At 48.4% G+C, this 27,755-nt stretch overlaps 1 protein-coding gene across 8 annotated transcripts; it reads right to left on the bottom strand.

The window, feature by feature from the left end:
* Positions 1 to 10: 10 nt before the first annotated feature.
* POMK (protein O-mannose kinase) lies at positions 11 to 27,755 on the bottom strand. 8 transcript variants are annotated; one of them, XM_057537124.1, is made up of 6 exons: positions 26,892 to 27,021; positions 23,879 to 24,031; positions 20,051 to 20,158; positions 19,620 to 19,922; positions 18,516 to 18,644; positions 11 to 10,150 (listed from the first exon to the last, which is right to left on the bottom strand). In XM_057537124.1, the coding sequence occupies exons 2-6, from the start codon at positions 23,954 to 23,956 to the stop codon at positions 9,380 to 9,382; spliced, it is 1,389 nt and encodes a 462-aa protein (XP_057393107.1). In that variant the 5' UTR covers positions 23,957 to 24,031; positions 26,892 to 27,021; the 3' UTR covers positions 11 to 9,379. The 8 variants fall into 8 exon arrangements, with proteins under 8 accessions (XP_057393107.1, XP_057393108.1, XP_057393109.1 ...); XM_057537125.1 differs by lacking the exon at positions 26,892 to 27,021 and adding an exon at positions 24,876 to 24,966; XM_057537126.1 differs by lacking the exon at positions 20,051 to 20,158.

The raw sequence follows: 27,755 nt of genomic DNA, 5'->3' as shown, positions 1-27,755 counted from the left end.
ACATCTGTAAGTTTTGGTATAGTGTGTTTTCATTTTTGTTTGTCTCAAGGAATTTTTAAAAATTTCCCTTTTGATTTCTTCTGTGACTCATTGTTTGTTCAGGAGTGTGTTGTTTAGAACATTCCCTAACACCATACACAAAAATAAACTCAAATGGATTAAAGACCTAAATGTAAGGCCAGATACTATAAAACTCTTAGAGGAAAACATAGGCAGAACACTCTTTGACATAAATTGCAGCAATATCTTTTTCAAGCCATCTCCTTGAGTGATGAAAATAAAGACAAAATTAAACAAACGGGACCTAATTAAACTTAAGAGTTTTGCACAGGAAAGGAAACCATAAACAAAACAAAAAGGAGTGTGTTGTTTAATTTCCACACATTTGTGAATTTTCTCTGTTGTCCATTTGTTTTCTATTTCATTGGTTTCTGTTCCCTTTGTTTTCTGCTCCTGTTACTGATTTCTAGTTTCATACCATTTTGGTAAGAAAATGAGATGAGATGGTCGGTATGATTTCTATCTTCTCAAATTTGTTAATACTCGTTTTGTGACCTAACAATATAATCTATCCTGGAGAATCTTTCATGTGTGCTTGAAGAAAATGTGTATTCTGCTGCTGTTGGGTGGAATGTTCTATATGTATCTGTTAGATTGATTTGGTCTAAAGTATAGTTCAAATCCAATGTTTCTTTCTTGATTTTTTGTCTGGATGATCTGTCCATTGTTGAAAGTGGCGCATTGAAGGCTCTAACTATTATTGTATTGTTGTCTATTTCTCCCTTCAGAGCTGGGAGCATTTGATAAAATATTTAGGTGCTCCATTGTTGGGTGCATATATATTTATGATTGTTATACCCTCCTGATAAGTTGACTCCTCTATCATTATATAATGAATTTCTTTTTCTCTTATTACAGTTTCTGATTTAAGCCTATTTTGTCTAATATAAGTATAGCTATCCCTGCTCTCCTTTGGTTTCCATCTGCATGGAATATCTTTTTCCATCCCTTCACTTTGAGCCTATGTGTGTTCTTAAAATTGAAGTGAGTCTCTTGTAGGCAGCATAAAGTTGGGTCTTGCTTTTTATCTGTTCAGCCACTTTGTTCCTTTTGATTGGAGAATTTAATCCATTTACATTTTAAGTAGTTATTGATTGTAAGGACTTATTAATACCATCTTATTGTTTTCTGGATGCTTTATAGTTCCTGTCTTCCTGGTTCACTGTCTTCCTTTGTGAATTAATAATTTTCAATAGTGGTATGCTTTGATTCTCTTCTATCTTTTGTGTATCTACTGTAGGTTTTTGCTTTGTGGTTACTATAAAGCTTACATAAAGCATCTTATAGTTATAACAGTTTTTTTAAGCTGGTAACAACTTAAATTTGATTGCATATAAAAACTCTACCCTTTTATTTCCTTCTCCCATTTTACTTTTTTTTTTTTCTTTTTAAAGATGACAGGCTTTTTGTTTTTTTTTTAACTTTGGGTTTATTTATTTAATTAATTAATTTATTTATGGCTGTGTTGGGTCTTTGTTTCTGTGCGAGGACTTTCTCTAGTTGCGGCAAGTGGGGGCCACTCTTCATCGTGGTGCACGGGCCTCTCACTATCGCGGCCTCTCTTGTTGCGGAGCACAGGCTCCAGACGTGCAGGCTCAGTAATTGTGGCTCACGGGCCTAGTTGCTCCGTGGCATGTGGGATCTTCCCAGACCAGGGCTCGAACCCATGTCCCCTGCATTGGCAGGCAGATTCTCAACCACTGCGCCACCAGGGAAGCCCTCCCATTTTACTTTTGATGTCACAGTTCACATTCTTTTATATTCTGTATCAATTAATAAATTATTGTGGGACTTCCCTGGTGGTGCAGTGGTTAAGACTCCTCACTCCCAATGCAGGGGGCCCGGGTTCAATCCCTGGTCAGGGAACTAGATCCCACATGCTGCAACTAAGATTTCACATGTCACAACTAAAGAGCCAGAGAGCCACAACTAAGGAGCCCAGCTGCCACAACTAAGGAGCCCGCCTGCCACAACTAGGGAGCCCACATGTCGCAAATGAGGAGTCTGTGAGCTGCAACTAAGGGCACACGTGCCACAACTAAGACCTGGTGCAACCAATTAATTAATTAATTATTGTGGCTATAGTTATTTTAATACTTTTGTCCTTTAACCTTTATAATAAACTTTAGTGATTAACAAATCACCATATACAGTATCAGAATATTTTGAATTTGCTTATGTACATACCTTTACCAGGGTGATTTATATTTTCATATGCTTTCATGTCACTAATGTGCATCCTTTAATTTCAGCTTGAAGAGCTCCTTTCTGCATTTCTTGTGAGGCATGTCTAGTGGTGATGACTTCCCTCAGCTTTTGTTTGTCTGGGGAAGTCTTTATCTCTCCTTCATTTCTGGAGGACAGCTTTGCTAGGTAAAGTATTCTAGGTTGGCAGTTTTTTCTTTCAACACTTTGAATATATCATTCTACTCTCTCCTGGCCTGCAAGATTTCTGTTGGGATATTCTCTGATAGCTTTATGGGGGTTCCCTTGTATGTGAGGACTTTTTTTTTTTTTTTCTCTTGCTGCATTAAAAATTCTCTCTTTATTTTTGATTTTAGACAGCTTTATTTTAATGTCTTAGAGAAGATTCAAAACAAAAAGATTCAACAATCTTTTGGGGGACCTATGAGATTCATGAACCTGAATGTCCAAATATCTCCCCAGATTTGGGGAGTTCTAAGCCATTATTTTTTAAAGTAAACTTTCTGCCCCCTTTTCCCTTTCTTCTTCTTCTGGGACTCCAATAGTGCCTAGACTGTCTCTTTTGATGGTATCCATAATTCACGCAGGCTTTCTTCACTCGTTTTCATTCCTTTTACTTTGTTCTTTCCTGAGTGACTAATGTCAAATGACTTGTCTTCAACTTCCTGTCTTACTGAGAGAGAGAACAAATGACATGTCTTCAACTTGCTGTATTACTGAGATTCTTCTGCTTGATCAACTCTGCTGTTGCTCTCTATTGCACTTTTCATGTCATTCATTGTAGAATTCAGCTCCAGAATTTGCTTGGCTCTCTTTCATGAGATCTAGCTCTCTGTTAAACTTCTTGTTTTATTCATGTATTATTTTTCTTATTTCATTGAATTGTCTTCATGTTTTCTTGTAGCCTGCTGAACTTCTTTATAATGACTAATTTGAATTCCTTATCTGGCAAATCACAGATCTCCACTCCTTTGGGATCAGTTACTGAAAAATTATCATGTTTCTTTATTTTTCATGTCCCATGAAGTGTTGAATGGCCATCTTCACATTTGAAGAGGCAGCCATCTCTTCCAGTCTTTAGTGATGGGCTTTGGAGGAGAAATACCTTCTGTCAGTTCTGCCAGGGATTCTGAGGCTCTTCCAGAACTTTTCTATGGATATGCCTGTTACATATTTCTTGATCCCTCCTAGGGGGGAATTCTTAAGATTCTCTGCCTTCTCTTTATACTACAAAGCTAGACTGAGTCCTGACAGCCTCCTGTTTGCTTTCCCTTGGGCACTGCTGAATGTTCAAATCTGTGTACTTTCTCCCAATCCTGCAGAGTCAGGATTTCTGCACGTGCTCACCAGGCACCTGCAAAGGTTCACTCTCACCACTCTCTGGGGTATACACAGGGATCCAGCCATGGGTTAGGTGTGTGTGTAGGTGAGGTATACAGAACATTGGGGATGCCTTGGTTTCATATTTTAAATTACCATTAAATCACCAGTCCCCAACCTTTTTGGCACCAGGGACCGGTTTCATGGAAGACAATTTTTCCACAGACCGGGGCCGGGGGGATGGTTTTGGGATGTTTCAAGAGCACTACATTTATTGTGCACTTTATTTCTATTATTATTACATTGTAATATATAATGAAATAATTAAACAACTCACCATAATGCAGAATCAGTGCAAGCTCTGAGCTTGTTTTTCTGCAACTAGATGATCCCATCTGGGGGTGATGGGAGACAGTGACACTTGAAGTGTGTTGCTTATGTCCAGTCTACTCCATAATCTCGTTTTGGTTGCTGTCACTGCAGAAAACCCTGCTTCACAAAGAAAGATGTTGGAAATGGAAGCAGGCTTTTCAGTGCTTTTGTGGCAATCTCAGGATATTCTGCCTTGACTTTAATCCAGAACGTATGGAGATTTGAAGTTGTCTCAAACATACTTTTAAGGCCACCATCATTTGCGATCTCAAGCAGCTGATCCTCTTCTAGCACCGACAAAGTCGATTCACCTGGTTTACTCACAAATGGGTCGTGGATCCATTCCTTCCCAGTTCGGGGGTCTTTTGTGGTTGGGAAGTAATGCTCAAACCCTTTTGAAAGCTGAGACAGGTGATCATGCACCAGCTGGGAGAAAGAAGGCCCTGGCTCAGTCTCTTTCAAAATCTCTGCTAATGTTTGAAATGTCAAAAATCCCAATGTTCACTCGTCACCCCCATAATTCCAGTTTGGCTTTGAATGCCAACTTGAACACAGTTGTCGTTCTCCCCTGAAGTGACAGACTGAGTTCTTCGAGCAGGTTGAATACGTCACACAAGTAAGCAAGTTTTGCGACCCATTCCATGTCACTGAACTGTGCTGCCAGTGGTGACTGCTTTTCTAAAAGAAATCTCTGGAGTGGCTCTCATAACTCAAAAACTCTGGCAAGTGATCTACCCTTAGAAAGCCATCTCACTTCTGTGTATAAGAAAAGACGTGTGTGCTCTGTGTCCACCTCCTCACAGAGCTGCATGAACAGACGTGAGTTAAGGGCATGTACTTTAATGTGGTTGATAATTTTAATCACATCCTTCAAAATGTTAAGTTCAGGTGACATTTTTCGGCTAGCCTGCATTTTTCTATGGGTGACACAGTGCGTAGACTCACATTCAGAAGTGACCTCTTTGACCTGAGGAGTGAAACCAGAAAGCCGTCTAGTCATGGCAGCCACTCCGTCCGTGCATATACCGACACAAAATGACCAATTCAGTTTTCCTGATATGTAATCATTCAGAGACTTGAATAGTTCTGCAGCTGTGATGTTGGCTGGCAACAAAAGTGCACATAACATATCGTCATGCACATCCTCCTGAAAAATATATTACACAAAGACAGGCATTGTTGCCTTGTTGTCAACATTGGTAGACTTGCCAACCTGGATTGCGTACCATGGTGACTCATTAATCCTCTCTAACAATTGTGCCTCAGTATCCTCTGCTATTTCATCAATTCTTCTAGTTACGGTGCCAGCCAAAAGAGGAACACGTGCCACCTTTTGAACTGCAGCCTCTCCTAAAAGTTCACGACCAATGCCCTTAGCAGCAGGCGGGATCAACTCTTCACCAATAGTAAAGGGCTTCTTAGCTTTAGCAATGCGGTTAGCCACGACGTATGATGCTCTCAGTGCAGACACATTTGATGAAGTGGTGGACTTCAGTAATTGAACTTCTGTTCTTTGTATTCATTTTTTTTTCTTTTGAAAAACCCCAAAGCCTTGTCTTTTAATGCAGGGTGCTTGGTCTCCACGTGGTGAAGCTGTTTTGAAGGTTTCATGCTTTCGTTGGATAGCCCATCACCACATATTATACAAAGCAGGCTTGGAGAATGTGAATCACCTGTTGCAATGAACCCGTAATTTAAGTAGGACTCTTGGTATTTTCTTCTAAATGCAGCTTTCTTTTTGTTGGCAGTCTTAGAGTCTTCTGTTGTCTCATCATTGGGTCTTTCCACCTTTTCAAAGAAGCTCTCCAGCAATGTTTGTTTTTTACTCATTTTGGCTAGGGTTAGCTTGTGGGCTTACCAAAACTGTGACTGAGACAAGTGTGCAGTGCAGGAAAGAGGCACGGATGGAAGTGGTAAATAAAATAATGGGCGGGCCACACGCGGACTAAAATAAGTGTCGGATTCTGACTTAAAGCCCACCATCAGATGCAGCTGTACGATTGAAGTACCATCAACTCACTTGCCACTATAAAGCCTGCCACCAAAAGCAGCGTAGTTTTCACTTGCCACTCACTGATAGGGTTTTGATATGAGTCCACAAGCAATTGATTTATTATGGTCTCTGTGCAGTCAGACCTCTCTGCTAATGATGATCTGTATTTGCAGCCGCTCCCCAGTGCTAGCTAGCATCACCGCCTCAGCTCCACCTCAGATCATCAGGCATCAGATTCTGATAAGGAGCACGCAACCTAGATCCCTTGCATGCACAGTTCACAGTAGGGTTCGTGCTCCTATGAGAATCTAACGCCACTGTTGATCTGACAGGAGGTGAAGCTCAGGTGGTAATGCGAGCGATGGAGAGCAGCTGTAAATACAGATGGAGCTTCGCTTGCCCGCCGCTCATCTGCTGCTGTGCGGCCCGGTTCCTAGCAGGCCACGGACTGGTACAGGTCTGTGGCCCCAGGATCGGGGACCCCTGTGTTAAATGATTAAAAGTCATATGAGAATAGTGATTACTGAAACTGAGCGACATTTATGTTTAAAATAATGGGGAGGAGGGTGGATACATAGAGGACCTTTTTAACACGTCCTGCGTGAGATAAGCTTTCCACCCCACTCCCACCTCATGTGCCTCGTTTTAAGAACACTCATGTGTCCTGTCTCTGCTGAACAATTTACAATCCCTGGAGGCTCTCAGAAGCTTGGAGTGTTTGTAGCATCACATGAGATAAACAGAAAGCACACTATAAACCACATGGTAGTGATGATATTTTTTTCTTTTTTTGGCCACGCCACGCGGCATGCAGGATCTTAGTTCCCTGACCAGGGATCAAACCCTTGCCCCCTGCGGTGGAAGTGCAGAGTCTTAACTACTGGACCTCCAGTGATGTCCCCATGGTGACTTTAAAAAAAAAATACTTGGAATAAGGTTAGCAGAGAGACCACTAAATCCTGGGCTGTGCTTTGAGAATGGCTCACCTCATCTGCCTTTTCTCCTGATTATACTTTTGCTGAATATGTGGGCAATGAACTCACCTAGGTTTTAGTGAGAATGTAAGTTCCTCTTATGATTTTGCAGTTCTGTTGGTACTGAAGATTGAACGTGAAGGGCCAGGTCCAGTTTGGTGTCTGGCACTGGCATGATAAAGCATCAGGGAGAACTCAGAGGCAGAGGAGAAGTTGGAAATGCCTCTCACCAACTCTCTAATTCAGAAATGGGTTTGTCTGAGGCCACACAGGAGTCAGAGGCAGAGCTGGGACTGTACCTCAGGTCTCCTGATCCTGCCCATGTCCCCTCCCCTACACCATGCTGTCCATTTGAGCTCTATCATCAATAGTTAAAAACAAATTCACATGAAACAAAGTTTTGCTCCCAATGCAAAGTCCCAAAACCAAGAAAACCCTCAAACCAGAGTTACAACACGAATAGGGTAATTTCAACTCAGCAACTCCACACAGTAACTACTATGCCAAGTGAAAAGGGTCATAAGAGGTACATGGTCTTGTGGCAGAGGTGGGGGGGGGGGTTCCAGCTTTATTGAGATATAATTCACATACCATAGACTTTTCCCTTTTTGTACAATTCAGTGTTACTTAGTATATTCAGAGTTGTGCAACCATCACCACTGCATAATTTCTGGACATTTTCATCACTCCCAAAGAAACCCTGTACCCATTAGCAAGCACTCCCCATTCTTCAGCCCCAAGCCCCTGCCAGCCTCTAGAAACTACTAATTTACTTTCTGTGTCTATGGGTTTGTCGATGCTGGACATTTCATATAAGTGGAATCATACAAATGTGGTCTTTCGTGACAGCTTCCTTCACTTAGCATATTCATCCGTGTCGGAGCATGTATCAGTACTTCCTTCCTTTTTATGGCTGAACGACACCTCATTGAATGGATGGACCACATTTTCTTTGTTTTCTTTATCTATTCACCAGTGGATGGACATTTGGGTTATTTTCTTCTTTTGTCTATCATGAATAATGCTGCTATGAACATTCATGTACAAGTTCTTTTATGGCCATGTTTTCAATTCTCTCAGGTAAATACTGGGGAGTGGAACGGCTGGGTCATGGTAACTCTATTTTTAACTTTTTGAGGAACTGCCAGACTGTTTTCCAAGGCAGCTGGAACACTTGGCATTCCCACCAGCAGTGTACGATGGCTCCAGTTCTCTACATCCTCACCAACACTTGTAATTGTCCATCCTTCTGATTACAGACATCCTAGTGGGTTCTGGCAGCATTTTTATAACAAAAAGCAGCAGTTAATATACTCTGGGCAAGCGTATTCTCTGACCAACCATAGGACCCACAGGGCCCGATCAACCACAGGCAGTAGAACAGGGATAATACTGACAATACTCCCTATCCTACTGCCTGGGCTGCACTCCCTGACAGTTAAGGACAGTGGTTCTCGAAATGTGGTCCCCAGACTGGCAGCACCAGCATCACCTGGAAGCCAGTGAGAAATGCGAAGTCTCGGACTCCACCCAGACAGACTGCGTCAAAGCCTGTGGGTCGGGGCCCAGCTCCCTGTGACTCCCGTGACTGTGAGGCCTGTGCAAGCCAGGGGCAGGCAGTCGGCTGCACAGCGTCTTTGCCCCTCAGTGCCAGCTTTAACCCCCTTACTGGTGATGATGGCTATGCACCAAATCCATCATCCCCTGCAAGCGAGGATGACAGTGACCAAGGAAAGAGCTATTTGAAGGGCTCAATCATGCGAGTCAAGTGCAAGGGTTTGACGCCTTCTGGTAATGAGTGACAGATACTGTTGATATAAAATGTTCACAATCATTAATTTTGGACACAGAAAATCCAGATGGAAGGTAAATAGGAATTTCACAAGCACCATCCAAGGCAGTAACATAGATATAATCTCCATCATACTTGATATTTTAAATGTTCCTTATCCATTCAAAAGTTCAAAGAGCATGCAAGCTCGCTGGGAAGGGAATGGCACAGGAGCTTCACAGAGCAATCATTTGAAATGGTAGAGATGCCTCATCAGTACCAGTGAAATACACCGCAAATACTCACCTAAAAAAGCGAGTCCTACAGCTTGTTTCTTCCGTACACTGCAATTTAAAAACCTCTCTACACACATTTCTTACAAGCTTACACATTTAGGTGTTAGGGAAGCCTCTTTGTAGCTCCATTTTTGTTACTTCCTCCAGATACCGGCCAGACTCGCTGCTTCTCTGCACCTTCGCCTGAAGCCGGGCTCCCATCAAGCCCGGTTTGCTCTGGCTTAGTAACTCCTGCCAGGCGGCCAGGATAGGGGGCCGCTCGCTTGTGCACGCGGATGGAGAGGAAGAACCACGGGGCAAAGCAGCAGAAACCTCCCCGTCACAGCGGAACCACTGGAAGTCTTCCATCCGATCCTTGACTCCCACACCTCACCGACTGCACTGGTCTTTACAGCATCTCTCTTGTCTGAGGCGTCGTGGTGTCTCTGAGTAGATTCAAAACCTTCTGGTAAGTGTCCAGGACGTCCTGAGCGGTGGGTCTCTCCGCAGGCGTCTGGCTCTTACACGCCTTGTGAATATCAAACAAGTGGAATCGGACCATGTCGCTCCCTTCTACGTGCCCCAGAAGGAAACTGGAGACGTCTGGAATCTTCCAGATGTCGATCTTCTCATCATACGCGGGCATGAGGTCGTCGTGAAAAGGCACGTCCTCTCCGTAGGGCCACAGCTGCTCTGGGGCCACGAAGTCCCCGCGGAGCTCCCGGTGGCCGCACTTCACCAGGGCCCCGGTGCTGCGGTTCACCAGGGGCAGGGCGTCCAGGTCGTTGAGCACGATGCTGAAGTTGGCGGTCAGCAGGTACTGGGAAAGCGTCTTGGGCAGGTCGCTAGAGTCGCACATGACCAGCGTGCCCAGGGGGCTGCGGTGCAGGAAGTCGATGATGGCCACGTAGCCCAGGGCCAGCTGCAGCCTGTGCTGCCACGTGTTCGTGCTCCGGTACTTGGAGAGGTTCAGCGTCGCCTCCAGGCTGCTCAGGGGGCCTAAGGGGTGGTACTCGGTGAGGATGCTGTTGTCATCCTCACAGTAGCCCAGCAGCGTGACCACGTGCTCACTCTGCAACGACTTCAGCATCCGCAGTCCGTGCAGGAAGTCGTCTCTTACCTCCAGCCTGGTGAGCCGCGACAGAGCCACCTTGCGTTCCTTCCACTCGGACAGAAACACCTGGAACAGAGCCACAGGGAACGTCAACCCGGAACCCTTGCCAGCTGGTGAGCCGGGAAGCCACACGGCAAATGCCTCTCAGGGTCAGACGTGGTGCAGAGGACACAGACATTAGCGAGGCACAGACTGTTCCAAAGACTTGCTCATAAGCTGGACCAGACGCCGGGCGAGGCAAACGCCCTGTCAGGGCGAAGGCCCAGCGCGGAGGGGGCTGGGCGGCTGGTCCGGGTGCCGAGGGCTGTCAGGAGAGCCTGCGGGAATGTCCTGGAAGCTAGTCTGTGGGATGAAGGGGCTTGCCAGCCAGCTGTGGAGAATGGGGGGCACGCCCAGGAGAGGGGACGGCACGAACAAAGGCAGGAAGTAGCAGACAGACCAAAGCAGGGCAGCACGAAGCAGGGGCGGGGTGGGAGAAGGCTGGAAAAGTGGTGAGTGGAGAGCTGGAAAACCCCACACAGGGACCGAGCCCAGCCAGCCCATCACACACAACGCCACCATTCGCTTTAAAAGGCGTCAGAGCAAACCACAAACAGGAACGACCCTACGTAAGGAACACATTTTCACACGGTCCGTGGTTTTCTGTGACTTCAGCTGTAACAGCAGGAGCTGAAGTGGCACACACTGGACCTGCTGTCCTGGCACACAGCTGGCAGAGGAGCAGCTGTACCGCACGGCCTAGGATTCCCATTTCTATCAGCTGGCAAAGAAGAACCACTGGGGAATTCCCTGGCAGTCCAGTGGTTAGGACTCTGCGCTTCCACTGTCATGGGCCCGGGTTCAATCCCTGGCCAGGGAACTAAGATCCCGTGAGCTGTGCGGCTTAGATAGATACATACATACATAGACAGATAAACAGATAAATAAACAGATAAATAAAGTGGTATTTAAAAAAAAAGAAATAAGAACCACTGATCTTCTGCTCGAGTCCCCAAAGGGAAGGCAGAAGGTTGCAGAAGAGAAAACAGGATCCAGGTCAGGACTCCACTGCACCAGGTGGCTCCTGGTCCCATAGGCTGTGTCCCTCTGGCTTCCTCTTCTTCACTGTTAAAGCTTACAAAAGCAACTTGGGGCATATTTATCAAGAGCCTTTAACATTAAAATCTACAATCTATCTAAGGCAACAATCTGAAATACCTAAAAAGCTCTAGGAATGAAAATCTGGCATTATTTATAAAAGCATAACTGGAAACTATCCATCCATCAAAAATCGGGGAGCAGTCCGGTTATGCAGGACCACTCAAGGAAGGTTACAGGGCTCAGCAAAATGCAGACGCTGATAGGGTTTTCACAGATAAAAGTAACGTTACAAATGAAAAGGATACAAAGTGTTTTTATACCATTGTTCTAACTGCATAAAACAAGACAAAATTACATAGAAATCGAAGGATTTTTGCTGTTCTATTTGCTTTTTTTCCCCTTCATACCTTTTGGTATAACTTTTCCAGAATGAATATATATTACTTTTATATTTTAAAACATTTTTTAAAAGAACTAAAAACTATTATATCAAATGGAGGTGGGCTAGAGGACTGTGAAGATTTATTTTGGGCCTGAGAAGGGAGGTTCCTTAATGGAAAAACACTCTTAACTGCTGTTGACCGTTTATTCAAAAGAGAAATCTTTCAAGACCTTCTCAGAAACCCGAATTTGAGAAATTTCACTATGGATAATTTCTATTAAGAAGCCACATTTCTCTGGCTGCTACAGTCTATAAGTTTCATGAATATATATTTTATTTATTTTTATACAGAACACATTTTATTCTCTCTATAGATCTGCACCCGCACTGTATTTGATCTCTGACTCCAATATAAAAATCCTGTTTCTGTTGAGACCCATCACTCCCTTGGGCTCCCCTCCTGCTCATGGTCGGCACCAGCACTAGCAGACAGCTTTGGTGTCCAGGACCATTTTTCATACAAAACAGTAATCACTTTAGAGAAGCTGCCACGGTTTACACATTTATTCAACAAGAAACGCGGGAGAGGTTCGGCTACAAGGCTCATGACTTCCTCCTGAACCCTCGCTTAGGACAAATTCATTTTTGTGCCTCAGATAAATGAAAAATTAAATACTACTTATTATTAAGTAGTATTAGTCTTTGGGATCTCTCACAAATACCTGAAGCCTCCAATATTAAATATTTGCAAGTTAAAGGTTAAGAATCATTTCTCAGAAACCAACTTTACCTTTTTTTTTAATTATAAAAATAATCATGAATACTTTTCTTGGTAAAAGTTCAAAAAGAGAAGGAGTAGAACTCCTTCCTCTGCATCTACTCCCAACCCAAAGGAAACTAGTTAACTATTTGGCTGGTAACCTCTCAGAAGTTTCTCCAGGCATTTGCATGTATTAATATCCATTTACAAAATAGCATTTGAGTTTATTATGTAAAGTGGGAATATAACAAATATATTGCAACTGGCTTTTTTCATTTAACAGATGCCTCAGAAATCTTTCCCTAACGTATATATAGATCTAAGTCATTCTTTTTAAAGCTGCATAATATTTCATAGTATGGGTGTACTACTTATACTGGTATATTTTCAGTTTTACAGATGATCATTTCTTTTTTAAAAACTGAAGTATGATATAATAAAAATTCATAAAATTTGGAACAGATGCTGTCAGAATGGATTAGGTTCTTTTTTCTACACAGCTCTATCATTTTACATAAACATTTAATATGATCTAATGTGATCTATTTTTAAAGACTTGATGGACATTTAAACTATTTCCCATTTATTTCTTAGTAACAACAATTCTACAATGAATAGCCTTATATTTACATCTCTGTGCACATCTGCAAGTGTTTTTATAAGCTAGGGAAGTAGATGGATCACTGAGTGAAGATGAGGTACTATCAGGACCCTTCAAAGTACCAACACGTACTTTCACCAATCGTGTATAAATCTTGTGTTCTAGAGCCTTAACCACACTAGCTGTTAGCAATCTTGGTAATCTGTGCCAATCTAATGGATGAAAAACATTTTCCTGTTCCAATTTGTATTTCCCTGATTACTAATGAGACTGAGCACTTTTCATCCTCTGGGCATTTCTGTATTTCTTCTGTGGAAAGTCTGTTCATTGTCCTTCATACTATTTTCTCTAGGGTTGTTTGCTTTGTGCTTATTAATATCTAGTTCTTTATATATTATTCATGTGATGCTTTATTACGAATGTAAAGACAAATTTTAGAAGATAATTAGCTTATGTGGTCTTTTGTAGTACAACGTCAAATCTGTCTTCATTCATTTAACAAGTACTTACATCAATTAAAAAAATGGAAATACATCCCTGCCCATATGAAATTTACATTCTAGTGCAGGAGGCGGACAAGAGAGAAAATAAATAGGAAGTGTGTAAAGTATATTAGAAGGTAAAATATGCTTTGGAGAAAAATTAAGCAGGGAAGGGTTTACAGCTTTCCTAGCTTGGGGAAGCTCTCACTGGGGTGAGGCTGGAACAGGAACCTGAAGGAGGTGGACCATGTCCCGGGCGGGGAGGACAGCAGGGTAAAGGGCCTGGGGTGGGATATGTCCACGGGCTGCGGTGTCTGAGCAGGGGGAGGGGAGCAGAGGCTGGGAGAGGCCTTCAGTCGCTGCAAGGACTAGCGTGAGTCAGGGCGCCCTACATGGAGGAGCTGGCTGCCGTACGAGAACATCTGAAGGGGCAAGTGTGGAGGCAGAGAGCCCACTCTGGAGGCTGCCGAGATAACCAGGTACCAGGCACAGAGGCCTGGGCGGGGAGGGGGCCGGGGAGAAGCCAAGGAGCGGCCAAATTCCAGGTCTCTCCTGCGTGTGGAGACACTGCAACTTGCTGAGGGACCGAACGTGGCTGTGGAGAAAGGGGGATGACAAGGGTGCCTCCCTGGGCGGGGAGGGATAAATTAGGAGTTTGGGATTAACATATACACACTACTATATACAAGATAGATAATCAACAAGGACCTGCTGTGTCGCACAGGGAACTCTACTCAATACTCTGTAATGACCTGTATGGGAAAAGAATCTGAAAAAGAGTGGATACATGTATATGTATAACTGACTCACTGTGCTGTACACCGGAAGCTAACACAGCATTGTATATCAACTCGACTCAAATGTAAAATAAAAATTAAATTAAAAAACAAAAACAAAGGAGGCCTCCTGGGTTGTGGTGTACGCAGCTGGACTGGTGGGGTTGTCCTCAGGGTGATGGGGACAGTGAAGGAGGAGCAGGCTGAGGGGACGGTCTGTGACACACTCAGGCTGAGAAGACACTCAACATCCAAGATGCGGGGTAGGCAGGGGACAGAAAGGTCCAGAGCTCATTCAGGGGATAAAGATATGGGACTGGACGAGGCCACCCTGGCAGTGAGCACAGAGGAGAAGAAAAGTCCAAGGTTAAGAGGGATGAGGAGGTGGACCCTGCAGGGGAGACCGAGGGGTGGGCACTGCTATTTCATGCAACATCTGCGCTCCAGCCAGCCTTCCACATTGAAAACAGATCACACACGACCCTTCTAAGGGTTACACAACACTAGAGGGCGACAGAGTAAGAGCTGAATCCATCCTTCTGATGGGAGCCAACCCAAATGTTATGGCTTTTTAACGCACCATACCTTAACGTTAAAGGACAAACCACGTAACTGAGAAAACTCTGCTGGAGAGTTGTGCGGCTGAGCACACAGATGCTGCACGGGGCCACACCGCCTCCGCTCCCCCAGGTGGACGCGAGTGGCCGGGATGGTGCCTGGCGTCCGCAAAGCGCGGTGGAGTGTCCGCCCCCGGAAGCGTCGTTTCTACTGCAGCCCTTCCTCCTCATGCGCACTGCTGCCCAAGTCTGTGGCTCAGAAAACGGGCAGCCCCGAGACGTGGCCGCTGCTGTCCCTGAGCGGCTGGCAGAAAACGTACCTGTCCGTTCAGTGTCATCTTGGGTTTAAAAATCCAAAAGGGCTGAACCTCACTGTCATCCCGCGGAGTAAGGTGGGACAGTGAGGAGGGGCAGGTGAAGGGCCTTCGCCCTGTGCTCCAGCTCCTTCTGAACATCTGAGCTGGATGCACTGCTTTCATAATCAAGAACAGAAAAGGAAAAGCAGGGGGTCAGTCGGCCTTGCCCCCAGACCAGCTGCAGGAGAGGATCTGTGGCCCCAGCAATTCCAAACACAAACCAGAAACACAGTCTGGGGAAAGGGGGGGGCGGTGGTGTGCTTGTATAGTGAGGAAACTGTCAAAGCTAAGCCAGTATTTTATTTTATGTGGATTCAGCCAATGAGCCTTTGTGTTCAGGCCCCTAAAATTTGCTCTATGAACCAGCCACGGGCTAGGTGCTGAGGACACACAGGTAACTGGTGTCTGTGCCCTCAGGAAGCTTGCATTTATAAGAGACAACAAACCAGATGCCAGATGGGAGGGTCCACGGCAGGGGGTGAGGTGGGTTTAGAGAGGGATGTCAGGGAAAGCCTCTCAGAGAAGTGACATCTGAGCTGAGACCTGGAAATGAGGAGTCAGGCAGATGGGGAGGAAGAGATTTCAGGCTGGGAAAGGCCCCGAGGTGAGAAAGGGCTTGTCTGATCAAGGAACAAAAGAAAGGGCAGGGTGACTGCAGGGTGGGGTGAGGACCCGGACCGGCCTGGGTGAGTTTAGGAGGAAGGCAGGGCCCAGGTCTGCGGTTTTTCCTAAGGACGCTGGGGGTTTTAAGGAAGGGACATGTGTGGTCTCAAGTGTGTCTGCAAGATGCCTGCCTGGGGCTCGGGGAAGGGCACACGTGGGCAGGGAGGCTGGTTCCAAGGCCAGGGACAGAGGGGTTACCCAACAAGTTGGGAAATGTTTTGAAAACATACCTGATGGAACTTGCTCTTGGCCTAGTCAGGGGGAGGGGTGAGAGGACGCAAGCTGACTCCCTGGTCTGGCCGGCCGCTGGGGGGAGTGCTGGCATTTACTGGGACAGGAGGGCTGGGGGAGAAGGGGCTTCAGCGGGGAAATTACCAAGAGTTCCACCCTGGTCACACCTAGACGCTCAAGGGACCCCCAAGTAGACAGGTCAAGTACAGGTGGATACACAGACCTGCGGCTCAGGGGAGAGAGACGGGCTGCAGGTATCAAGCTGGGGGTCGCCAGCCCATAAAATGCATTTAGAGCAATGGATAGATTAAATCACCTAAGAGTGCATCCCAAGAAGACAAAGGAAGGGGACCCCGGTAGCCACCGGGAGGAATAAGGTTTCTCAGCCTCAGCACCAGGGCCACCTCGGGCCGCGCAGCCACCTGCTAGGGATGGGGCCGTCCCCGCCCGGCAGGGTGGTCCGCAGCGCCCCTGGTCTCTGCCCACTGGACGCCCGTGTCACCTCCCCATGCCCAGCTGTGACGGCCACACGGGGGTCTCTACTCATTGCTAAACGTCCCCTGAGGAGTAGCCTCGCCTCTGGGCTAAGAACCGCTGCTTTAGAGGCAAGAAGAGCGAACAGGAGCAGCCAAGGGGAGTAATTAGGAAGGGCTGCCCAGGGGAGGAAAACCAGAAAGTCGTGGAGCCCAGGCTGCAGGGAGAGACCAGGAGCCAAGGGCTGCGGGAAAGGTCAAGTGAGAGGTGGGCAGAGCAGCATCTGGCCGGGGGTCAGTGGGAAGCTGGGTGAGAGCCGTCTCCCTGGAGGGCGGTGTTTGGGAGCCTCTTGGGAGGATGACGGAAGGGTGCATGGGCGAGGAGGAAGCAGAGGGGAAGAAACAGGGAATCACAGGAAGAGGGTTTTTTCTTTGAAAGCACGAGCGTTTGTGCGTAGCCAGTAGGGACCATCCTCAGAGTGGGGAAGAGCGATGACGTAGGGGAGGGGGAATCATTTAAAGGGAACTTGTGAGCAGTCAGGGACGACCCCGGAGCTGGAAGGTTTGTAGGTCAGGTGGGCAGATGAGGACGGGCCCTCTGGGTGGCTTCTGTTTTCATAACATCTTAGTAGCAAGATCACCAGCTAAGGAAACATCTAAGGAAACGAGGGGGTTGTTAAGGAAACGTCTGTCTCAGAGAATGGGAGGGAGAAGTTACTAAGGGAAAAGAGCCTGACCCCTGGGCTGTGCTGAGGTTTGCGGTCGTGCTGGAATGGCAGGGCTGTGGTGTTCCTCTCTGCCTCCAGGGCAGCTGCCCAAGTGCAGATACACAGCTGGCGTCAACCAGGTGTGGGGCTTTCCTGCCAGGCAGGATGGAGACAGAGATGCAGGGAGATGTCGCCAGTGTGTGCGCCAGAGTGACGAGGACACAGCCGCAGAATCTGCTGCTGGGTGAGTCGGGATGCAGACAGGCGGGAGGGTCAGAGAGGAAGAAGGTGGTGGGATTAGCCCACCGAGGCCCCGAGGAATTACTGAAGCCAGGGCGCCAGGAAGGGCGGGGGTGGAGGTCAGACAGGGACGTCAGGAACTTTGGTCACAGAAACTCCTATTGAGAAACTATGCCCCCAGAACGGGTGCCAGAGAGGAGGGATGCCCACGTGGGCAGGGTGGCCGCAGCAGGATTGTTGGAGTAGGTGCCTACACGGAGGGTCAGGGGACTGCCCTGGGCCGGACCATGCACAGGCCCCGGGGTCCCAATGGGGCAGGACAGATGGGGCTCCCAGTGGAGCTGACATCCTGCGCTCAGAACACCTGTGCCCGAAGGGCAAGTTTCAGCCAAAGAAACAAAATCTCAGTGTAACAGCCCTTCACCTTAACAAACAAACCACATTCCACATTGCTGAATCTAGTGGGCTGGGTGTCATCTGCGAGGTTCCTTAAAATCAAATCTGTCCTCAAACAATAACCAACATCGAAGCTACTCAAAAACATCCTTCAGGGTAAATAGCAATTCCAAAAAAATTCCAAAAATGTTCTGAGCGAGCGCAACAGCATGGAAACAAGTGGGCAGCCCTCAGGGTCCCTCTCTGAAGGAGGCAGAAATTAACTGGCTGTGAGTCCTCTACTACTCCCCTCCCTGGTGACTTCTTAGCCCAATGCTGTCAACACCCGCCCCCCCGAAATCTACATCCCTGCCCCCTGAGTGCCAGACTCGTACACCCAACTGCCCGTGTCCCTGCCTGGCCACCTCACACACACACACAGGACCTCCCCGGGCAGGTAACGCAGACCCTGTCTTCCCTGCTGCCCCGGCCGGGCGCCTCAGTCATCCCCTCCCTTACACCCCACGTCCAGTCTACTGGGACGTTCTGCCGCCCCCGCATTTAAGAGACAACCAGAACCCACCGATTTCTCGCTGTGTCTGGTGCTGACACTCATGTCGAGCTGCAGCCACCTGTCACCAAGCTCCCCGCGAGCCCGGCCGGGTCTGCTCTGCACACAGGCCGGCAGTCCTCCCCTCCACTCACGCCGCAGTGGAGCCCGAGGCCAGCAGCCCCGGGGGACCCTCACCTCTGACGTCTTCCTCGCATCCTGCCTCTGGTCCCCGGACAAGCAGGCACGTTCCACCCAGGGGCGTCTGCTGGTCCCCATCTTTCTTGCTGGATCACTGTCCCCAAATACCCACGCCATCCTGAACACCTGGAGTAACAAGCCCGCGGCTCTTTCCTCGCCCCACTGGCTCAGAGCGCGTCACTAGCACAGCTTCCTACGCGCCTGTTTCCTGTCTTCTTGACTGACTCCCCAGCTGGCTTCAAGGGCCTTTGTTCTGCGCACTGCTGCGCCCCCAGCACCCACTACAATGCGCGGGCCAGTCTGAAGAAAGCCGTTACCTTCCCGTCACCTGGCTTCATGCTTTCACCTCACATTGATTCCCCTCCCTTCTCCCCTCTGACTCCCTCCTTCAAGGTGAATCCTTTCCCCATTCAGAGGCGCAGCTGTCTCTCCAGCCGCAGCCCTGCCGTCACTCGCTGCGTCCTCACAGAGGGTCTGTCCTGTTCAACACCCTTCACTGGCTTCTGGACTCACCCTGTCTCAGTGCAACCACTGCGGAAATGCAGCCCATGAGACGGGGCTCTGGAAGCTTCTACGTGAGAACTGAATTCGCCCCTTTGCTTTCTCTTTTTAAAATAAAACTTTTTTAATCAATATAATACCACCATAGAGTTTGAAAAATAAGAAGGAAAAAAACTGCTCCAAATCTTCCTTCACCGTAACACACTTTCTATCATTTTTATATTTTTCTACATATATAATCTTGCAGATGAAAACAGCATATTGCACAATTTTCTATTTTGCTTTTCTCCTTATCATAATGAGCGCTTTTGCATGTTGCCACACAGGGTTCCTAACTACACTTACTGGCAGTAGAATATTCTATAAGCGGTCGGACCATAACTTAACCATTGCCCTGTAGTTATTACGTCTAGTTTTCTATTACTATCCACAAGGAAGCAGAGTACTCCTTGGTGCACCGCTTCCTTCCTTCGCCTCCCTTTACTAGGATGATGTCCCAGCTGGAGGCACTGGCGGCTGGGCTCGTGGCTTGCGGCACACGGTGCCAGCCCCCCTCCCGCCGGGCCACCCGCTCCCCCGGGCGGTGAGCCAGGGACTCACTCTCTTCACGGCTCCTTCCCCGACACGCTTCATCTGCCTCACTTCTGTCCTCAGCTGCTCGCAGGACAGCCACGGGGAGCAGTTGCTCATCGGCCCCATCCTGAAGTGGCCGTGGGGACAGCGCGTGGGGTCCTCAGTGGAGCGCCGGGGCGAGATGAAGAGCCGGTCGAGGCAGAGGTAGAGGAGGGCGTTCATGAGGGCCATGGACAGCAGCAGTCCCACCACCGGGGGCACGTCCCTGGGCGGGGGCCCCTTCCTGCCCTCCTGGGGCCTCGTCTCCATGGCGCTGGCTTCTGTGAGCTCCTAAAACAGAGAGTGAAACAGGGAGTAGGCACGGTCTGTCTTATTTCAGGAAGGACGGAGGGTGACACAGCCCCCTGGGCCTCAGGGTCACTGTGAGGGTGAAAGAGGGCTTGAGAGCAGCCTTGTACCAACGCTCGACGCCAGCTCCTCCCAGGATCGTTGCTTCCTGTCACAGCTGCGAGCAGAGGGGAGTCTTGGGTCTGGCTTTGTCTCTGTCTCCGCTGCAGCTGTCTGCGCTGAGTAGACACGCACAGAACAGTTAGTAAGATGAAAGCAAACTGTGGCTCTGTTAGTCCAGTGGGGCTGCGGCAGGAGGTGGACAGGAGAGGAGCTGGGGTCCGGGTGCGGCTGGGACTCTGAGGGGTTGGGATGCTCCTTGCAAGGTACTCAAAAGCCCCCTGATGTTTTTACGAAGCAAAGGTGTGAAAGGCGCCCCAGGGAGGGAGGCCCCAGCCGGAACCCAGAACGAGCGCCGACGAGAACGCAGGGCGACACGACGGGGGTGAGGCGGGCGGGCGCGCAGGTGAGCAACCACCACGGGGCAGGGGCGCTCGCCATCCAATGGGCTCCCGCCCCGCAGCAGGTGCGAGGCCCGGGGCGGAGGCAGGCGTCACCACCTGGATGCCTCGGTGGAGGGTGGGGAGGGACCTGGACATCGGGAGCAGGGCACTCAGGGTGCCTGGGGCGGACGCTGGCTGCCACCCGCAGGGAGCGTCACTACCCCGACAAGCGATGTGGCTGGACCACTGTGCGCCGGCTTAACCGCAGCACTGGGGCACGCGGGACACCAGTGACGGCACAGACCCTGTGCCAAAGCTCAGCAGCCAACGTGCAGGCCTGGCCCCTCGGCAGCACCTGGCCTGGCCGACCACTCCCTCCCTCCTCCTGAAAATGCTCTGCACTCGGCTCCCAGGAAACCACGTGCGGGCTGGGACCTGGCCCCCGCCCTCGTTCCCGGCGTGGGGAGATCTCCATGCCCATCCGCTGAGCTCCAGGTGTGAAGCCCAATCCCAGCCTCCCCAGAACTCCACACCTGCTTTCCTGACACCTCTACCTGGAGTCTGGTGGACAACTCAAAAATAATATTTCTCCTCCACAATAAAAAGACAAATAACTCGATTTAAAAATGGGCAAAGGACTTGAACAGACATTTCTCCAAAGAAGATATACAGATGGCCAACAGGCACAGGAAAAGATGCTCAACTTCAATAGTCACCAGGGAAATGCATACCAAAACGACGAGATCCCACCTCACACCCGCTAGGATGGCTATAATCAAAAAGCCAGGCGGTTAACAAGTGTGGACAGGAAGCCCTCAGACGTTGCTGGTGACAATGTAAAATGGAGCAGCCACTGTGGAAAACAGTCTGGAAGTCCTCAGAGGTTAAACACAGAGTTACCACCAAATCTACTGCTCGGTATCTACCCAAGAGAACTGAAAACATACATTCATGCAAACACTTGTACATGAACGTTCACAGCAGCATTATTCGTAACAGCCAAATAGTGAAAGCAACCTAACTGTCCATCAGATGATGCCTGGATAAACAGAACGTGAGGTGTCCACACAATGACACAGTATTCAGCCATTAAAAGGAATAAAGCACTAATACGTGCTGCAACATGCATTGAAAACATTATTCTCAGGAAAATTAACTAAGGGAAATAGCATATGATTCCATTTATATAAAACTCCAGAACAGGGAAGTCCAGAGACAGCAAGTAGATCAGCGGTTGCCAGGGCCTGGGTGGAAGCGGACATGGGGAGAGGCTGTTGATGTGACAGAATTTCTTTTTGGATGAAAGTGTTCTGGAATTAGTGGTGACGGTTGCACAACCTTGTGAATACACTAAAAATCACTAACTGTTCACTTTAAAATAGCAAATCTATAGCCTGTAAATTATATCTCAACCTAATTTTTTAATTGAATTATAGTTGATTTACAATATTGTATTAGTTTCAGGTGTACAACATAGTGATTCAGTATTTTTCTAGATTATATTCCGTCTAAAGCTACAGCAAGTCCACTACCTACGAACGAGTTCCGTTCCAAGAGCTCATTCGTAAGTTCAACAAAGTTAGCCTAGGTACCAAACTAACACAATCGGCTATAGCACTGTACTGTAATAGGTTTATAGTACTTTTCACACAAATAATACATAAAAAACAAACACAAAAAATATAGAAAACATTCTTACAGTACAGTACCCTGAAAAAGTACAGTAGTGCAGTACAACAGCTGGCACACAGGGGCTGGCATCGAGTGAACAGGCAAGAAGAGTTACTGACTGGAGGAGGGAGAGAAGGTGGGAGATGGCAGAGCTGAAGGATTGTCAGCAATAGGAGAGGGAGGGCAAGCTGCCATTTCACTCACGACTGACGTTGATGGAATGCAGGTTCGGACCTTTGAAAGCTCGCAACTTGAAGGTTCATATGTAGGGGACCTACTGTATTACAAAATAATGGCTGTATTCCCTGTGCCGTACAATTATCCTTGCTGCTTACCTATTCTATACATAGGAGTTTGTAACTCTTAATCCCATACCTCTATCTTGCCCCTTCCCTTCCCTCTCCCCACTGGTAACCACTGGTTTGTTCTCTATATCTGTTTCTGTTTTGCTATATACATTTGTTGGTTTTATTTTTAGATTCCACATATAACTGACATCATATGGTATTAGTCTTTCTCTGACTTATTTCACTAAGCATAATACTCTCTAGGTCCATCCATGTTGTTACAAATAGCAGAATTTCATTCTTTCTTATGGCTGAGTGATCAGAAAACTTGAATAGACATTTTTCCAAAGATAATATAAACGGCCAACATATGAAAAGATGCTCAGCATTGCTAATCATCAGAGAAATGCAAATTAAAGCCATAATGAGATATCACCTCACACCTGTCAGAATGGCCATCATCCAAAAGACAAGACAGGGCTTCCCTGGTGGCGCAGTGGTTGAGAATCTGCCTGCTAATGCAGGGGACACGGGTTCGAGCCCTGGTCTGGGAGGATCCCACATGCCGCGGAGCGGCTGGGCCCGTGAGCCACAACTGCTGAGCCTGCGCGTCTGGAGCCTGTGCTCCGCAACAAGAGAGGCCGCGACAGTGAGAGGCCCGGGCACCGCGATGAAGAGTGGCCCCCGCTTGCCGCAACTAGAGAAAGCCCTCGCACAGAAACGAAGATCCAACGCAGCCATAAATAAATAAATAAAATTAAAAAAAAAAAAAAAAAAAAAAAAAAGACAAGACATAATAAATGCTGGAGAGGGTGTGGAGAAAAGGGAACCCTCCTGCACTGTTGGTGGGAATGTAAATTGGTGCAGCCACTATGGAGAACAGTGTGAAGGTCCCTCAAAAAACTAAAATTAGAACTACCATATGATCCAGCAATCCCACTTATGGGTATATATCCAGAAAAAAAAAAGAAACCACTAATTCGAAAAGTCACCCCAATGCTGACTGCAGCTCTATTTACCATATAAATAGACATGGAAGCAACCTAAGTGTCCATCGACAGAGGAATGGATAAAGAAGACGTGGTATGTATTTTTATGTATATATAAAATCTCAACATTAAAATATAAAAATACTTCCCAAACTCAACTCTTCCCCTCAAATCTGCTGTTTTCAGTGTTCACAATCTCAGTGAGTGACAACTGTACTCTTCCAGTGACAAGGCTGCAGGTGAAGGTCAGGAGTGACACTCTTCTACTGAGCAGGGGATTTTAGAAGGAATGGACTCTTCTACAGGTCAGTGCACTCTTCCTAAGGAGAAGAGAACACGCCACTTTGCTCATCCCTGCTGTCGTGACGAGGTGCTCGAGAGACCCTGGCTCCACTCGACTGCTCCAGCCTCGTTTAACTGCTCCTTTCTCGAGACGATGCCACGTGCTCACCCACCAGCTGAGTCCAGTCAGCAATGCCCAGCAATGCTGCAGGGGGCTGTCTGCTCACCTTCCTCATCGAGATTCCGGGCCCACATCTTTCTCTCCACCTCTCCCTCCGGGCATCTTCCAGGACTCCTGTGGACATGATGACGACGTTCACCACTCAGGCCTCACGGTCTCTTGAGCTTCTTCCACCGACGCCTGATTCTTAGAAGGTGACCTTAAAGAAATGGGCAAAACCACGGCCATCTCTCCTCTGTAGCATTTAAAGTGACCAAGAGTGTGTCAACTTAGACCTGAGGCCAGGGACCAGAGAACTTTTTTTCTGTAAAGGATCAGTAAATGTTCAGGTTTAGGGGCCAGAAGAGGGAATCGAGTGGCCACGTCACTGTGACGTGCGGGGTGAGGAGCAGTGGTGCCGGGTGACCAGGTAACTGTCAGAGTTATTTCATCTCATCGTCAGCAGCGGCCAGGCCATGCTACACAAGTGAGCGAGCGTGACTGTGCCCCAACAAAACGGTGCTCATGGAAGCTGAGATTCGTTTCACATGCCACACGTTCTTTTGATTTTTCCCCAACATTTAAAAAAGTGAAAAGCATCCTCAGCTCACAGGCCGTACAAGAATGGGTGGCGGGGGGCAGCCAGCCAGCCCACCTTAGGTGACGGCATCCCTCTGGATGTCGTGGGCCCCCCTTCCATTCCACGCCTTCTACGCGGTCTCGTCCCCGCACATGGCTCTGGTGGCTGTGTACACGCTGATCGTTTCAAGTCTCTTCCGTGGCCTGGTTCTTTCTCCTACACTTCGCTCAGCTGGCCCCTCAAGGTCTGCAACCTCCGTACCTGAATTCTGTCTCTCCGGTCGCCAGCATGCCCACTCCACAGGGTTCCCCTCTGTGACGGGCACACGACCAGGTGACTTGATGCCTCCCTCCCTGTAACCACTAGACCAACCAGTCGGCACCGACAGTCACTTGTCCCCGCAAAGCTCCCAAATCTGCTCACACCCGACCCCCCCCGCCCCTGTTCCTCCGCCCCCGTTCCCCCGCCCTGGTCTAAGCATCACCTTCCCGGGCTTCTGCAACGCTTTCCTACGCACTCTCCCACTGCTTTCTCCTTTCCAATCCATTTTCCTCACTGACTAGGATCTTTTTTCTTTCCTGAAATGTTTCAAGCATAAAGAAAGTTAAAACATAAGATCATGAGCACCCACCCAGCTCTGTCAAGTAACACTGCATCCCCTTTTTTAAAGAAATAACATATTACAAACATGGCTGAAGCCAGGTACCCCTCACAGTCCTATTCTGCTCCATCCCAAGAAGTAGTCCCCATCCTCAAGTTGGTATGTCAGTAGTTCTCAAACTGTGGTCCCTGTACCTGCCGCAGCACCACCTGGAACTTCTGAGAAATGCAGGTTCTTGAGTCCTTGCCCCACACCTACTGCATCAGAAACTCTGAGGTGGAGCCCAGACATCTGTGCTAACACACGTGACATGGGGGTGCATGCTGAAGTTTAATAATTTCCACGCATGCTTTTTATTCTCACATGAGTATGTGCCCATAAATAACAACACATAATACACGTATGTTTTCAAACTTTATATTAATACAAGCAGTGTTGTACTGTTTGTCCCTCAGTAACCGCAGGGGATTGGTTCCAGGACCCCCTGCGAATACCAAATCTGCGGATGCTCAAGTCCCTCATAGACAATGGCGTAGAATCCCTCTGTATCGGGGATGCAGGATACACAGTCCTCTTATTACTTGCTTTTTTAAAAGCCCAGCATTATGTTTTTGAGGTTTATCAAAGCAGATACATGACGCTCTACTTCGCTCTTTTGGATTGACTATACCGCAGCTGGTGATTCAGGTTTGCACACTTCCTGTGTACATGTGGAAGGTTTCAATGGGGTCTTTTTTTTTTTTTCAATCATTTTATTTACTTTATTTATTTTTGGCTGCGTTGGGTTTTCATTGCTGCGCTTGGGCTTTCTCTAGTTGCAGCGAGCGGGGGCTACTCTTCGTTGCAGTGCATGGGCTTCTCACTGCGGTGGCTTCCATTGTTGCGGAGCAGGGGCTCAGTAATTGTGGCACGTGGGCTTAGTTACTCCGCGGCACGTGGGATCTTCCCGGACCAGGGCTCGAACCCGTGTCCCCTGCATTGGCAGGCAGATTCGTAACCACTGTGCCACCAGGGAAGTCCCACCCACTTCTTAAAAAAGTCATTCACCCACTCCATCACCTGAGGGTCTTTTTTTTAAAGATTTATTATTTACTTAATTTGTTTTTGGCTGCAATGGGTCTTAGTTGCGGCATGCAGGATCTTTCGTTGCAGCCACGGGCGTCTTTCTAGTTGTGGCGCCCAGGCTCCAGGGCGTGGGCTTTGCACTTTGCGGCACGAAGGCTCTCCAGTTGTGGCGTGCGGGCTTAGTTGCCCCGCGGAATGTGGGATCTTAGTTCCCTGACCAGGGATCGAACCCGAGCCCCCTGCATTGTAAGGCGGATTCTCTACCACTGGACCACCAGGGAAGTCCCCTCCTTTTTCTTTTAAAGGCATATTTCTGGAGTAGGTTGCCCAGAGCTAGGGAAGAGGTTGTATGGCCGAGGAAATGTTCTCGTCCAGGAATAAGCAAAACGACACTGAAAGCTTCTGCAAATTAATAAATAACGATTGAAGGTCCAGGTGGGTAGGAGAAATTCAGGCACTGTTTAGACACAAAGGATTTCTGACAATGATAAGAAAAAATTGGCAACAGGAAAAAAGTGGTTCCCACTGCTATACACTCACAGCTTAATTTAAAAAGAAAGAAAAGCGATGGAACAAAATTGGTTTTTACCAGCTGCAGAATATTTTACACAACCAGAGAAGAAATGAATTAGTGCCCCCCCCCGCCCATACAATTTTGGTTAGAATACCATTTTGCCAACAAAGCACAGGTACATTAATTATTTTAAATATTCCGGAAGCCTGCTTAGCCTTAAGGTTCTATAGTAAAGGTCAAGCAAGAGTGGAGAAGACAAGACCACCAAAGAACACGGCTAAACCCTGCTTTTGAAAAAGGGGCAGCAGAGGATTCCAGACCTGGAGGCGGTCGCAGCGCGGCACCAACAGAGGCAGGAGCTGAAGCCTGTCCCGGCGGCGTGTCCGTCGGCTCACGTCCAGCTCGGGCGCCGGGCAGGACGCAGCCCAGCTCTCCCCGCGCCCGCCCGCCGCCCCCTCCCCCGGCCCGCCGCCCCTACCTGCGGTCCCCGCCCCCGGTCTGGCACGCAGCCTCCTGCGCCTGCGCGGCCGGAAGCGCGCCCAGCAGGACCAGCGCGAGGGTGCGCCCTGGTGTCGTCCTCCCGCCGCCGCGCAACCGAAGGTCGGTCGCCGGAACGCAAAGCCAGAGTCGGAACGCACCCGGAAGCAGCCCCGGCGCACCGGGCTGGCTCCTCTGCCAGCGCCTGAGGGCGGTGATGTGTTTAGTCCGGACGCGCAGCCGGGCGCGGGTGCGGGTGCGGAGAGGACCAGTACGATCTAGACGCTGCAGAAAGCTCCCGCTCAGCGCAAGGCGGTGCTTCCAAAGGGCGGTCCTCAGACCAGGTGCCGACGCTTCACGGCTCCAGGGAACTTGTCAGAAGTGCGAATTCTGGGCTCCATCCCAGACCCGGGGCTGGGGCCAGCGCTCTGTGCTTTTACAGGCCCCCGGGGTTGCCCGTGCTAGACGTCCACGTTTGTTTATGCGTGACTTCATCCTGGAAGAACACTAGGTGAATGCGGAAAAATGCACCCAGCTGAGCCGCGCTGCGTAGGAACGCACAAAACACACGCACGCACCTCAGCATCTCTCAGTGTCTTCAGTTCCTGTCGTGAGCCACAGCCATCCACATCTGGTGTTTCAACTTTCCAGTGGGTTTCGGGGAACTCCCATCGCTTCACAATAATTCACAGGCTGCAGCCCTTCCA

Source organism: Balaenoptera acutorostrata, chromosome 21, assembly GCF_949987535.1.
Source record: "Balaenoptera acutorostrata chromosome 21, mBalAcu1.1, whole genome shotgun sequence".
Taxonomy (NCBI): domain Eukaryota; kingdom Metazoa; phylum Chordata; class Mammalia; order Artiodactyla; family Balaenopteridae; genus Balaenoptera; species Balaenoptera acutorostrata.
The sequence above is the reverse complement of the archived record's forward strand: the minus strand, read 5'-3'. Positions and strand labels throughout refer to the sequence as shown.

Coding starts and splice junctions, on each gene's coding strand:
- POMK (XM_057537124.1), bottom strand. CDS start 23,956: ATGTCCACAGGAGTCCTGGAAGATGCCCGGAGGGAGAGGTGGAGAGAA. Junction 19,923..20,050: donor GGAGCTGGCGTCGAGCGTTG/GTACAAGGCTGC, acceptor TCTCTGTTTTAG/GAGCTCACAGAAGCCAGCGC. Junction 18,645..19,619: donor GGGAAGGAGCCGTGAAGAGA/GTGAGTCCCTGG, acceptor TTGTTACTCCAG/GTGTTCAGGATGGCGTGGGT.